Below are 14,903 nucleotides of genomic sequence, written 5' to 3' on the forward strand. Positions count from 1 at the left end.
TCTAACTCTTAAAACTAAAAGTTAGCTGGAGACACTATGCTGGAAAAAAAGGAAAAACAACACAACTTTTTTGGACTGAGACAAAAATCCTGGTTCTCCCACCTAGGTGATCTTAATCAAATTACATAAACTTTCTGAGCCTCCATATTGTTCTTCTCTATAAAAGCAAGTAAGAGCTATCCTAAAGGCTTTTAATTGAAAACAACCATGTAGCAGTGCCTAATACACACTAAGTTTTCATAATGGTAGCCATTGCTACTTCAGAGTTATTGCTGTAATTAAAGTTTTATCCTTAAGTCAGGAATGTACAGTATTATAATTATCAGGTTCTCTAATGTCCCTAATACTCTTTCAAAACTGAAAATACCATTGCCACATGTAATAATATACATAAAAGTGTAACACTGAAAAGCAAAAAACTGGTGACTGAGGATCTCCAATCTCTAAACTTGTTTTATATTGCATTAGAGCATAAACAGGAAACTGCACAGCTAAATGTTCAATGTGGTGATCACACTTTGAAACTGTCTGGTATACAGGTTACTACTATAAGTAGAACAAATAAAATCTTCTTTTCCTATCAAGATAAGGCAGTATAAATATCTAAATCTTTTTTGAAGATAACAATCACTGACTCTCCTAAACTCCCTCATACCTCAGGGTATGATTGGTACAGTATGAAAAAATAATTTACTAAGACCTCCAGAACTTTATTCAAAAGGTAAATAATCCTCCTTAGGTTGTTCTGTAACTGCTTTCTATTTAACCTACTCTATTTCCATCTTCCACAAGGTATATGTTGTTTTATGCATAAACTCTAGGAAAATACCTGAAAGTCATCTGTTCAGGATAGAAGGTAGAAACAGAGATATAGAATGATATAAAGGGTAGCAATGATGCACTAATTCATCCATCCATCCAATATTTATTGTGTCTACTAGAAGACAGGTACTATGCTAGGAGTAGGGAATAAAGTGGGGAACAAGATAGACAAAATCTCTGTTCTCCAAGAATTTATAAGTTAATTAGGGAAGCAAACATTAAAACAAACAGGTAACCATATATTGTGACAAATGCTATGATTGAAGAGAAAGAGTACCATTAGTGACAAGTTAGGAAGAAGAAAATATCTGTCTGAAAAAATGATACTTAAACGAAGACCTAAAGTCTAGACAGGCAGGTGTTAAGTGAACAGAGTAAAGCAGAAAAGCTTGTTCAAAAAACAATGAAACAGTAAAGAAAAATTAGGTAATATGGGTAAAGCACAGTGGAGAGAGTAGTAGAACAAACTGGAGAGAAGGGAAGGAACAGATCACACAGGACTTTGCAAACCATGTAGAGGTGCTTAGAAATCCTACTAAGACCCATGGGAAGATACCAAAGGCAAATACAGCATGACAGTTTTCTAGAAGATCATCCCCTTAACTGCTATGTGGCAAATGAACTGAAAAAGAGGAATAGTGGAAACAAAAAGGTCATTTAGAAGGCTATTCTGCAGTCTAGGTAAAAGATTATGTCCCTCAAAACTAAAGTGGTAGTGTTATGGAAAAGCTTAGAAAAAGATGAATCTGAAAGTGCATCTAGAAGTCAGATGCACTCAACTTAATGATAAGTTATATTTGGTAGATAAAGAAAAGTATTATGAATGAATTGACTAGTGATTAGAAGCATTATTTACTGAGGTGTTGAAAAAAGGAACAGAAAGAGTGCATTTTTGCTTGTAAAAGAGAAAATGTCAGTCTAGGACTAAGTCCTGAAGACCCCCAACTTTTCAAGGGTGGTTAGTGTGGAAAAGGAATCTGCAAAGAAAATTGAGATCAGTGAGGTTAAAAAAAAAACATGAGTATAGTGTCAACGAAGCTAAGAAAAGAATCTAAAGAAAGGGCATATCAACTGTATCAAATGATGCTTAAAGACTAGTTAAAAGACACAGAATGAAAATGCCCACTGCATTTGGAAAAATGAAGACAAATGGTGATCTTAGGAAAAGCAGTATAAGGTAGATAGGGCCAAGAAAACATTGTTGAGACCTAAGCTTTTACTAGTATGCCATGGCAATTACATAAAAACAATACACAATATACGTGACCAATGACATAAATATTAGTGTTCACCAACAAGAGTTCCTGCTTCCCAGTTTCAAAATGCCTGGAAGGCCAAATCAGTACCACATCAAGTTGTTTGTTCAGCAGTGAACCATAATAAATGAATGGGATAGTCCTGAGGAATATTTAACCTAGTAAATGACTAAACTTGTTAAGTCATCCCTAATCTACATCCTAAGACTGAATATTCTCTTCTGGAGGTTAATATGGTATAAAAATAGTTAAGAGGATCCAAATCCTGCTCCCTCATGCAAAGAACCTCTCTGAATCTAATACACTTCAACTTAAAAGGAAGATGGCACCAATGATTTCACAGGGCTGGTGCCAAGATTGACTAATATATGTAAGGCATAATCTAATGTTATTAGTATACTGTCTACTACACATTAAGCTTTTGATAAATAGTAATTATATTATAAAATATAAAGGAGGAACAACATCTATTAGTGTTGAAAAAAGTAAACAGAGTAATATATGCAATAGAAAGATTCCTTTATTAATGTTGCCTTAATTTCCTTTCCCTCTGATGACTGATGAAGAACAGGATTATTCTGGCTTCCCCTTTCTAGATAGTGGAATATGTCTCTATACAATCAACACATTCATTACTCAAAGAGGGTAAAATAAAATTTAGAGAAAGTTAGAGTTTTCTCTCCTGAGACTCTTGGCCATCCTGATGGAATACAGGTGTTCCTAAATCTCGTTAGGCAAGCATTAACAATTTCTTAGGCTGCTCTACTTTTACAAAGATATGGACAATTCTGTATTGTTTCTTTTTTATTTTACCTATAAAAATAATACACACTAATTATTAAAAATCTTAAATAGATGGGAAAACAGGGAAAAAATCATACACACACACTGTTGACATTCTTATGTATCCTCAAACTTTTTGGTATATAAGTCCATGGTTTTGTTTAGCTTCATACAGCTGCCTATATATTAAAATTTTTTAATCCTTTTATACTTAACATGTTTTCTTATTTCATTATAAAATTTCTAAAAGTATTTTTAATGTTATTTTGACATAATCAATTAAACATTGCATAGCTGACTCTGTTTTCTACAACATTCTACAAATATTATGTGCCTAATATACCCAGATAAAACACTAGACAAAGATACTACAAACAAAAAAAATAGGTATCATCCTTCCATTTATGGTTTTTAAAGTGAAGAAGTCAGACATTAAATAATCACACAAATACTATGCTATAATGAAAAAGCAGACTATGCGGTGACAGAATATAAGGGTTACTTAATTAAAATGAGCAGAGTAGGCCTCTGTGAAGAAGTAACACAAACTAAAAGGAAGAGAGATCCATTTCTTTTGTTTTTATCTGCCCAGAATTCTCTCCCATTTCGTGTCCAAATAACATCCTATTTTCTCTCAAGAAAGTACCCCTCCCCCATTTCATCCGCTCTCAGCCCAGGGATAAATATGCAACCCAAGCTGAAATGGTCTCTCCTGGGAATTTAAATCTTGAAGGCATACACACAAGGGCAGAAAATGGTCAGACCTGTTAATCTAATGGCAGTAATACAAGGATTCTATTAATTTTTATTTACCTAGCCCTTGAATCTACCCTATTTCTCTCCTCTCGGAGGTCAGGGATAGGGTATTTCCTTTAATTTTCTAAAATAACTGTACATATCCAATAAATTCCTTTTTTGCTTAAATTTGAAAGAGTTCACTTCTGTGGCTTAAATATAATGAACCCTAACTGATACAGCCAATGGAGTATAATATGAAAAGAAATAAAATGCTTAAGATGAAGCTAGAAGTCACCCTAAGAGCCAGCTCATGTAGAACCTTGCAGGTCATAAAGGACTTTTCAGTTTCATTCTAACAGGAAGCCATTAAAGCATTTTAACCAAGATAGTGGTACGATCAGAACTGTATTTTTAAGAGATCATCTTGGATACAATGTAAACAATGCCTTGAAAGACAATGGGAGACCAGAATCAGAGAGATAATTTAAGTACTTATTGAAATAGTTTGGACACAAGATTTTAAGTTCTTAAATTTGGTTAAAATTTTAGAGTGAGAAAAGCAAAGGCTCAAGACTGAGCCTTAAAGAATTTCAAACTAAACTAGGATAAAGGAGAAGCCAAAAGAACATTAGTAAGAAATGGTCAAAATAATAGGACAGCCAAGTTAAGTATAGTGTTAGAAGAGAACAGGTAAGGGAAAGAACAAGACAGGATAGGACCAGAAAGGGAGAGAGAAAGGAAAGGAAAGGAGGTTCCAGTAGCTGGAAGTCTCAACAAAAACAAATATGCTAAGATATCATCTAGGATAATGACTGAAGAACATCCACTAGACTTGGCAGTGTGAAAACTATTTCTGACCTGAGTACAGCAGTAATTGCAGAGCCAGCATAAAGTGGTTTGAAAAATAAATCAATGGGAGAATTTCTATTTCTGGCAATGAGGTAATCCAGGCAACCCCAAAACCTCCCTACTTAAAAAATGACCTAAAAATGAACAATTAAGCCCATAAGACAGTAAGGGAAATCCTAAGGAAAGTACAAGAAAAAGCTTTAATAGGTTGCTCCTAAAGAAGCCAACTTGTGTCAGTGACCTAGGAGCTTTGGCTTTAATGCCCACAAGGAAAAGAGGACACCTTGGGCCTCCAAATGGATGAAAAATTAAGCCTGGTAAGATCCTGTTTATATAGATTAGACTTTACAGGGCAGCCAAGGTGGCTCAGCGGTTTAGCTCCGCCTTCAGCCAGGGTGTGATCTGGAGACCCGGGATCGAGTCCCACATAGGGCTCCCTGCTTGGAGCCTGCTTCTCCCTCTGCCTGGGTCTCTGCCTCTCTCTCTCTCTCTGTGTCTCTCATAAATAAATAAATAAAATCTTTAAAAAAAAAAAAAGATTAGACTTTACAAGAGCTATATTTCTGGGGAACGACAGATCAGCCCTTGCACCTGCAACACCACTCCCCCACCAAAACCCTACAAAACACAAAACACAAATATTCACAGCATAGGGAAAGGACAAGGGAGTCGGTCCAATTAGCTTTGAGCTCTGGATAGAAGATGAAAAGTCTGCCCTTAGAATTTATTGCCACAATCTTTCCTTCAAACAGGGGCTGGGTCTGAATTTACATTATGTGCTTGGTCTGGTAAATCCCAAAATTTAAATTAAGATGGGGCCAGGTGATACTGTCACTTGAGTATCCAATAGAAGCAAATACAAAACCTCTCTGAAGGGATAAATCCTCGACCCAGGCTATAAAATGAGTTCACAGTACAAAGTTAGAAAACACAGAAGAAAATAATCCCCTTAATCACAAATTAGCACACACAAACACTATTATTTTACTGTCCTTCAAAAACCTTAGAAAATAGAGCAAATAAAGGTTATGAGATGAATATTTTAAATGATTAAGAACCTACACAGAGGAATTAAAAGTGTAAGAAAGAAACAGTCTATAAAAAAGAGGAACCTGGCATATCTTGCTGAGGTAGACAGAATTCTAGTGATACCCACTCACCAGCCCATACTTCCCTTCCCCAAATTATTCAAACACTAATCAAAGTACTACTTGTGAAGAAACTTGGCAGACTGAATTAAGGTACTGATTAGATGACCTTAAAATAGGTGGAAAATCTTGGGTTATATAGGTAGGCCCAGTGTAATCACATGAACCCATAAAAACAGAAGACAAAAGGCAAAAGAGTCAGTGGGAGATTAACAGAAGAGAAAACGAGAGATCTCACCTTGGAAGGGGAAGTCAGAGGATTCAACTCACCTCTGCTGGCTCTAAGATGTGACATGTAAAAGCATGGGATAGAAGCCTTGGGCAGCCCTGGTGGCGCAGCGGTTTAGCGCCGCCTGCAGCCCAGGGCGTGATCCTGGAGACCCGGGATCGGGTCCCATGTCAGGCTCTCTGTGTGGTGCCTGCTTCTCCTTCTGCCTGTGTCTCTGCCTCATTGTCTCTCTCTCTCTGTCTCTATGAATAAATAAAATAAAATCTTTAAAAAAAAAAAAAAAAAGAAGAAGCCTTGAGGAGCTAAGGGAGACCCCTCAGCCATCAGCCAGAAAGGAAATGATGACCTTCAGTCCTTCAACTGCAAGGAACAAACTGAATTCTGCCAACAACCTAAAAGAGCTTGGAAGTGAATTAATCCTAGAGTCTCCTAATACTAAGAGCCCAGGGAGTCAACACCTTGATCCCAGCCTTGTGAGACTAAGCAGAGAAACCAGCTAATCCAACCCAGACTCCTGACTGCGTGCTAATAAACTTGAATGCTTTTAAGTTGCTAATTTTGTGGTAATTTGCTATGGCAGCAAAAGAAAACGAATATATTTGTAATACCAGAAAATAAGGAAGGCTTCAAATAATGAGGATATGTCAAAAGGACACACTGCCAGCTTAAAGCGGCTCCCACCAGCTATTCTGTGAACAATCTGAGCATCACAATAAATAGATCATAACTTACACAAATCTGTAAGTCCATACTGACAAACTGAAAGTCTGATGAGGAATGGGATATTTATATAGTTTCACAGTTAATTCCAAATATATATACTAATTATAAAGGGGAAAAGAAAACCTTTTCATTGGAAATACTGGATTATGTGCCATATGATACATGCAATGGATCATGTGTGTGGTATCTTGCTCCAAAAAAAAACATAACATGACACTAATAATGAAAAAAAAATTAACCAAATCCAAAAATAACTATCCTATAAAATTCTGAAACAACTGCCAAAATTTGAACAGCATCTTAAGAGTGGATGGTAGAACTACAGTGATGTTATTTTCCTTTTATTGATCATTGTACTGTGAACAGGAAAATGTCCTTATCTGTAAAGATTACTTAAGTATTCATGGCTGATGTGGTACTTATCTGCAACTTAGACTCAAATGATTTGCGCAGATACAGTTCTGTATACTATACTCTTAAGTTTGGGACTGTTTCAAAATAAAGAGTATTTTTAGATATGAGAAAAGGACTACACATTCTTAAAAACAAGAGAAGAAAAAGAAAAACAAACCAGACCACAAAGAATTCCAAAAATTTGGAAAAACATGTTCACTAAAAATCTTTACTCATTAATAAGCAGGTAAAACAATAAATTAATAGAGCTAAAGAGATGATGAGTTTGGGACCAAAAAAAGATGAAAAGAAACTACCCAGATACAGCACAGAGAGATTAGGAAATGGAAATTATAAAAGCAAGGTTAAGGGACATAAAGGACAGAATGAAAGTCCAAATATGGCTAACAAAAATTACTGAAGAATAGGAAGAATATTGATCTATTGATTTTAAAATATAATGGCTACAGTCCCGAATTGATAAAAGACATGAATTCACTCAATCAGGAAGCAAAGAGGTCTTAAGAAGAATAAAGTCACATTCAGACATATCACCAAAAACAAAGAGAAAAATCTTAAATGAGGGAGTGGAGGTAGAACAGTTTGAGGGGTAGGTACATGAATAGGAATGTGGGATCAAAGGAAGCTTTGGGTTCTTTCGTGCCTTTTCAAGAGGAAAAACACTAGAGCATGTAGATGGGAAAAGAAAAGTGATGGTGAGAGGGTAAAGCAACTAAAATGACAAGGTCTCTAAGAGGGCACAGAAGGCAGAGATCTAGAGCACAAGACTAGCCTTGGATTACAAGCAGGACTGGAGAAAAAGAAAAGAGGACAGATGCGTATCAAGTAGGTTTGCAGAATTGGGTGATGAAAAGATGAAATTTTCACTGGCAGTAAAAGTTAAAACAAACAAAAACAATCGTGGCAAAAGAGTTTCTTAGAGATGTACATTAATATTGCCAAGCAATTTATATGTCAGTTAAGGCTAGTATCACAAATCTATAATAATGAGTGTATACATGGTGTGATTTTTTTTTTTTCTAAAAAAGCTTAGCTCAGATGAAGTATAGAAATACAGGTGGTCAGAAATACAGGTAGTCAGATTAACGAAGGAAAGTATTTCAACTAAGAAGGAGACTTACCTAAAGTATCAATCATATACCTAGATCTAGATGACAAATATCATGAAGTACATAACACAGTGATTTTTTTTCCTGTTTCTTTGGCTTAAGGAAATTAAAAGGAAGGTGTAGTAGGAAAAAAAATTGCCAATGAAAATGAAGAACATACTCTTACTCGGTGTGGCAGCTATTAAAACAATTTGCCATTCTTCATTAAAAGTTTTCTATGATTTAAATAAAAACACATAAGCAATGACCACAATCAATTTTTAAAAATGAAGACAAGAACAAAACTACTCCCTGGGCACCTGAGTGGCTCTGCGGTTGAGCGTCTGCTTTTGCCTCAGGTCATGATCCTGGTCCTGGGATCTAGTTCTGCATCAGGCTCCTGACAGGGAGTCTGCTTCTCCCTCTCCCTATGTTTCTGCCTCTCGATCTCTCTCATGAATTAATAAGTAAAATCTTTTATTTTTATTTTTTAAAAGATTTTATTTATTTATTAATGAAAGACACACGGAGAGAGATGCAGAGATATAGGCAGAGGGAGAAGCAGGCTCCTTGCAAGGAGCCCGATGTGGGACCCGATCCTGGATCCCAGGATCATGCTCTGAGCCGAAGGCAGACACCCAACCACTGAGCCACTCAGACGCCCCAATAAGCAAAATCTTTTAAAAAAAAGTACTCTCAAATCTATTATTTTAAATAGCCATCATAATTTGTCTAATGTTTTATTCTGCAATTATTCATTTATATTTCTTACTCTTCCAATAGAACATGAGCACCATGAAAACAGAATATAATAAGAAATTGATAATCCTTTATTTTATGCATTATATATACTTTGTTGTTCTGGATTTGGTGTCAGGGAAAATATACCACAGATATATTTCCAAGTTGCTACGTAAGCTACCTAAATATCATTTGATAATTGAATTCTGGAGATGCTATAAGAAATACAACTATAATTGTTATATTCCTATTACTTCCGATTTTTCTATAATTACCTCTGTTAAATCTCAAATGATTTAAATCTAGACTTTCATATCTTAGAACTGAACTTACTTCTATATAGTCCTTATAGATCTCTCTCTAAAAAGAATTTCATCTTAATATAATAGTCCATGTTTTAGAATTCTTTTCCTGTCTCTGATATTTTAAAACGTCTCCTATAATAGGTGTAGACAAGGATTTTTTTCCTACACTTTTTTTTTTCCTTTGGCACTCTATGGGCCACTTTAATCTAAGATCTCTCATCTTTTTTTAAGGAATTTTATTTTTTCAGATTATTTCCTCCTGTCCATTTTCTCTCTCCCTTTCTGGGGTTCCTTTGATCTGAAGTCTTACTTTTATCCTCCGTATCATATTGTGTTTATTTTAAATATATATAAAACCCATTAATTATTTTTGTTCCTCACTGTATCCATTGTTATTTATCTATTGCATTTTTCAATTTGACAATTACAGTTTTGTATACCTAAAATTTCTACTTGTTTCTCTTAAATATTTTGTTTCAAATTATTATTTTCCCTCATGTCTTTTATGTTCAATGCACTGGTTTATTTTCTCTTCATAGTTTCTTTAGGACTGATTTGGGTAGAAAATTAGATTTTCTAGCACTGCCAACATGAATTGATTACTTTTGGTCTTGGGGCACCTGGGTAGCTCAGTCAGTTAAACGTCTGCCTTTGGCTCAAGTCATGACCCAACAGTTCTGGGAAGGAACCCCACATCAGGCTTTTCTGCTCAGTGGGGTGTCTGTTTCTCCCTCTCCCTCTGTGTGCTCCCTCTCTCTTGCTTTCAAATAAATAAATAAAATCTTTAAAAAAAATTGGGGGGGGGGCACCTCGGTGGCTCAGTTGGTTAAGCACTTGCTTTGGCTCAGGTTATGACTTCAGGGTTGTGGGATCGAGCCCTGCATTGGGCTCCCTGCTCAGTGGGGAGCCTGCTTCTCCCTCTCCCTCTGCCTGCTGTCCCCACTGCTTGTGTTCTGTCAAATAAATAAATAAGGTCTCCTATATCTTGACACATCCAGAAACAACTCTGAATATGTTTTTGATACACACCTTTTGAATAATATATTAGTTGCTCCAAATACTACAAGCATAATGACAAAAATGTCTGAGAAGCATAATTCCAAATACCTAGCTATTATTATATAAAAATATTGTTTCTGCTGTCAGGAGTATGCACATACACATATCCAGAGATCCTGAAATGCTACTTAAGAAAGCAATCAACTGCATTATACAGAGAAAAAAGAACATTATTGAGATGGTGATAATCTTTAAACATGATCTAACTAATTGTCCTTATTCTGATGTCAGGTTCACCAACCAAGTAACCTCCCAATTATAACTCATTTTCCCAAGATTTCTTTAAGAAGAGTAAGATAAGCAGCATTTGGCATTCTTGATAGTAATGTTTTCATGACAAATGATTGTCATTCTTCACTTCTCCCATATTGGCTTGAGTCAGCCCACCTAATCAACTCCAGCTATACTGACAAAACCATAAGGAGACTAATACAACAATCTGTGCAAGAGATGATAAGGATCTGAGCCAACCCACAGCTGTGAGAGATCGGAATTTTGAAAATAATAAATTAAATGTAAAAAGTCATGTATAGGAAACTTCAAATTAATTAGAAAAAATATTTAGAAGGTACTACTTGGTGACTGATTCAGTTAGGAGTAGGCAGAGAACAGAATAAAAGACACAGTCTTGATAAAGAATAGAGGAAGAGAGGAGATAACTTCTCAGGAAACACTGAGGATTACAAAAGAAAGTACTTGAGAAGTACAGTCTTTACACATTTAGGTATCATTATTTATCACTAGTTTTTAATCATTCAAATATTTTTCTCAAGTACACTAACAGGATAACACTTTTGTAAACACACTCAAGTTATCAATGTATACCTGAAAGTAATCATTTCTTTTGGGGGGAAACCTACTTCTAAAGTTTCTACTAACTTAAACATTAATTAACCCCAAATAGGGACGTTAAAAAAACTCATTTTTTATTTTATACTGAATGTTTCCACAGTTATTTCCTCTGTCTTCCTTTAAGTTAAAATTTCCTACTTGTCTCTCTCATCTGTCCAGTTCTTTGGTTCATTAAAAAAAAATTTTTTTTGCATCTTAACCTTTTATCTTTCCAGAGTCCTCCTTTCCACCTATTAAGACTTTCCTATCTTTAAAAAAAAAAAAAAAAAAAAAAAGACTTTCCTATCTTAAAATAAACCTGGTCTAACCTCTTTGTCTTCTCCACCAACCTTGCTCACCCATGACCAACCTCACAGTTTGTTATTTAACACCTATATGGATTTATTTCCAATTCTCCTTCATGCCCAAACTCTAACCTCATCTATTCATTTGCACGCTAAACATCTCTACCTGAACAGCTTGTTGGCAAATGAATATCCATCCTCTCCAGCCATAGCCATTCAATTTATTGACAAATACTACGAGTTCTTTTTGGGTAATATATGTCTCACTAGTCTGACTTCCATTACCCTCATTCAGGCCTTCAATACATTTGGCTAGATTACAACAAAAATCTAACTAGGTTTTCTGTTCTCTAGCTCTTTCAATAATCTTTTTTTTTTCTTTCAATAATCTTATATGCTAGAGCCAGATGCACCAGGTGCATCTGGCTAACTATATGTTTTATTTTTTTCCCCAATTCAAACTATTTCCCAACTACCAACTATTTCCAACTCCTTTGGCTAGTATCTAAGGCTATTATTTTTCATATATTTCATGTCAAATACCAATATCCCATCACTTCACAGACCTATGTGTCACAAATTGTGCTACTTTTATTCCAGGGACTTTGAGTCTAGCCCTGATCCCAATTTCCAACTTGCTCAATTTTACTCATTTCTTTAAGCATCAGGTAAAATATTATAGTCTCTGGGCAGCATACTCCCTCAGCTAAAAGTAAGCTTCTCTGACCTTGAACTCTTTTTATACTAAAGATCATTAAGGAAGTTATAACTATATGTCTTAAAATTATTTATATACATATTTATCTTTTTGATTTTATGTTCCTGAAAGGATGCACTTGCAATACAACTATTTCCCCAAAGTAAATGACTGTGATTTTAGATACAGAAAGAACTTTATACTTTCCAAATGAGAAAAGGCTAAAACACTGTTGAGAAGGAAAAGCTCCACGTGCATGTCCTCATAGGCTGCAACATTAATCTGATTAAGATGTGAAACTGAGGATTTTAGGGGAGGAAAAGGGGTGCAGTAGATGCATACATGAACTGGTTAAGATGAGTGGATTCAGAATATACACACTCTCAACTGATCCAAAAGTATTTGAAAACTACTCAATTAGAAAATTATTATAAATCATAGAGTATGGTTTCAGATTCTTCTTTTCCTTAATGAGAGAGAAGGGTCATAGATAGAAAGTGGTCTTAAATATCAAACACCTAGGCATCTAGACCCTTGACAGGCAAGTAATTTTAGAAATCCTAAAACCTACCCTGCAGTGTCTTACTTAGGAAATATAACAAGTCCAAACAAGTATAAACAATCAAAGAATATAATTAATAGTTCATCCCAGAATTATGGAGACCATCCAGAATTATGGAGAATTTCTTTCAGTTATTATTTTTGGGACGACAGATCCCTACTACTGCTTTATATGGGAAGGTTTCTATGCTACATTAAGATTAACACTATTACAGGGATCCCTGGGTGGCTCAGTGGTTTGGCACCTGCCTTCCAAGCCCAGGGCGTGATCCTGGAGTCCCAGGATCGAGTCCCGCATTGGGCTCCCTGCATGGGGCCTGCTTCTCCCTCTGCCTATAGCTCTGCCTCTCTCTCTGTCTCTCATGAATGGATAAATAATATCTTAAAATAAAATAAAAAAAAAGAAAGAAAAAAAAAAAAAAGATTAACACTATTACTCTTAAAGTTTGAATTTGGTACATACCTATGAATTTAAGTTCCTGCTTTGTTAGTGTAGAATTGTCATCTCTGTCTAAAGAAAAGACACACTTTAATTTTGAATTTTTAATAACCAGTTTCTAAAAACTACCATGACAAGTATAAATTGAGAAATTTAAGACATTATAGGGGGTTAAAGTAAAACAAACAAAAAACTATGGAAAATATAAAAATCATAAATTTGTTTTCACTAAAATAAAAAAAGGCAACATTCTAAATAGATTGCTAATGGCATTATCATTTAATTAATTTAAAAGCAATTCTCATAAATTCATTTCCATTTATACTAATCCCTTCACTTTTCAGGTTCTTTCTCTCTTGCAGTTTCAATGAGACACTCATAAATTCATTTTGCTTTGTAGTAGTTAACATGCATACTGAAAATTACTTTTTCTCCCCAGTGGCTGATTCACCATCCAAATGTTAATATCTTTCTGTGTTTATGACTTAAGTCTCTGAAGCCTATCTTCCAGAAACTTAGAGTGATCCAATAGACAAATAGCTTGGCTGATTTGAAATGGAAAAGGTCTTACTGTCTTATCTATTGTACATGTCTTATACTACTTAGCAAGGCTATATATTATTAGTCAAATTAGTTCCTGCACAGAAACAAACATTTCAACAAACAGTAGCATTTGTTGCATCCTGGGATGTAACAATGTATAAAAATAAAGAATACTCCCAAGTATATAGCAAGAAGGAAAATCAAGTCTATTGTGATTAAAGAGAAATTAGATCTAGCATGATCTAGATCAATGGTTCTCAATCTCCACACTGATCATAGCAACAACTTCCCCTATCAGTAATAACTCATTATGTATGGTGAATCTCAAAAGATTAATAGGCTGTGATTATGCCTATGATTATTGCTCATCTCTGTTCTTAGACCCTACCTTCTTAATGCTTCCCTGAAATGAAGAGGGGACACATGTAAAGAACAAAGATCTAGTTTCCTACAAACTGTTATGACAAACATGAGTAGGATTCCATTCTTGAAGAACATTCATCCCTAAAATCAATTAGCATTCATACTTATCCTCAATCCTATAGCAGATATTTATGAATAATTGGTTGACATCACTTTGCCTCCTCCATCAAATGAGATTTGTTTCATGATCATGATCGTGACAAACTGTAAGTACCATAATTAAAGAAAATTTAAAAGCATACTAAACGGGACATAGAAATCAATTAGCAATATATTACTGGTGAAAATAGATCTAAGCTCCTTAGCTTTTAATCTACTATTTCAAAATTATATAAAAATGAGAATTGCCAAGACAAACAAATGAACCAATTCCATTATTACAGCAAAGAACCAAGTTACCACTCTGAGAGAAATAAGAACCACCCAATGCAAAGTTTAATTCCCAAAGAAAATGAATGTATGTCCAAAAATATATGAAACCTCTCCCAGGACTCTGTAGCAACTGACAATCAGTGATTTACTCATTCAGCACTTATGGAATATCAAGTAGATGATAAGCTAAATACCAATAAAATAAAGGTGAATAAAACTCAACCCCTACTCTAAATGAGCTTATAATCTAGTAAGAAGAACTACTAAATAAATAAATTGTTAAACAACCTAAAAAGCACTAAAGTAAAGTCATACCTGAAACAGAACAATGAAAACCAGGCAGATGATATGTTAGTTTTCAAATGGACTATATAAAAGCAAATTATAGGGGCACCTGGATGGCTCAGTAGGTTAAGTGTCTAACTCTTGATTTTGGTTCAGGTCATGAGATCAAGCCCTGTTGGGCTCTGTGCTGGGCATGGAGCCTGCTTAAGATTCTCTCTCTCTCTCTCTCTTTTTCCCCCCTCCTCTCCCTCTGTTCTTCCCCCAAGCCCTCCCCCACTCATGCTCATGCTGT

The 14,903-nt window shown here is 35.1% G+C and overlaps 1 protein-coding gene across 20 annotated transcripts in view; it reads right to left on the bottom strand.

The window, feature by feature from the left end:
- MLLT10 (MLLT10 histone lysine methyltransferase DOT1L cofactor) overlaps positions 1-14,903 on the bottom strand; it is a 249,025-nt gene that overhangs the window by 33,296 nt on the left and 200,826 nt on the right. For 14 of the 20 annotated variants that reach the window (XR_005355186.1, XM_038529836.1, XM_038529832.1 and 11 more), the window contains one exon: positions 13,013-13,060. The exons of the other annotated variants lie outside the window; for them this stretch is intronic. Coding sequence is in view for 13 of the 14 variants with exons in the window: in XM_038529836.1 (XP_038385764.1) it covers positions 13,013-13,060 (48 nt within the window). In the remaining variant the exon portion in view is untranslated. The remainder of the gene's footprint in view (positions 1-13,012; positions 13,061-14,903) is intronic. 20 annotated transcript variants of the gene reach the window in all.

The sequence above is a fragment of the Canis lupus genome, chromosome 2 (assembly GCF_011100685.1).
Source record: "Canis lupus familiaris isolate Mischka breed German Shepherd chromosome 2, alternate assembly UU_Cfam_GSD_1.0, whole genome shotgun sequence".
Taxonomy (NCBI): Eukaryota; Metazoa; Chordata; class Mammalia; order Carnivora; family Canidae; genus Canis; species Canis lupus.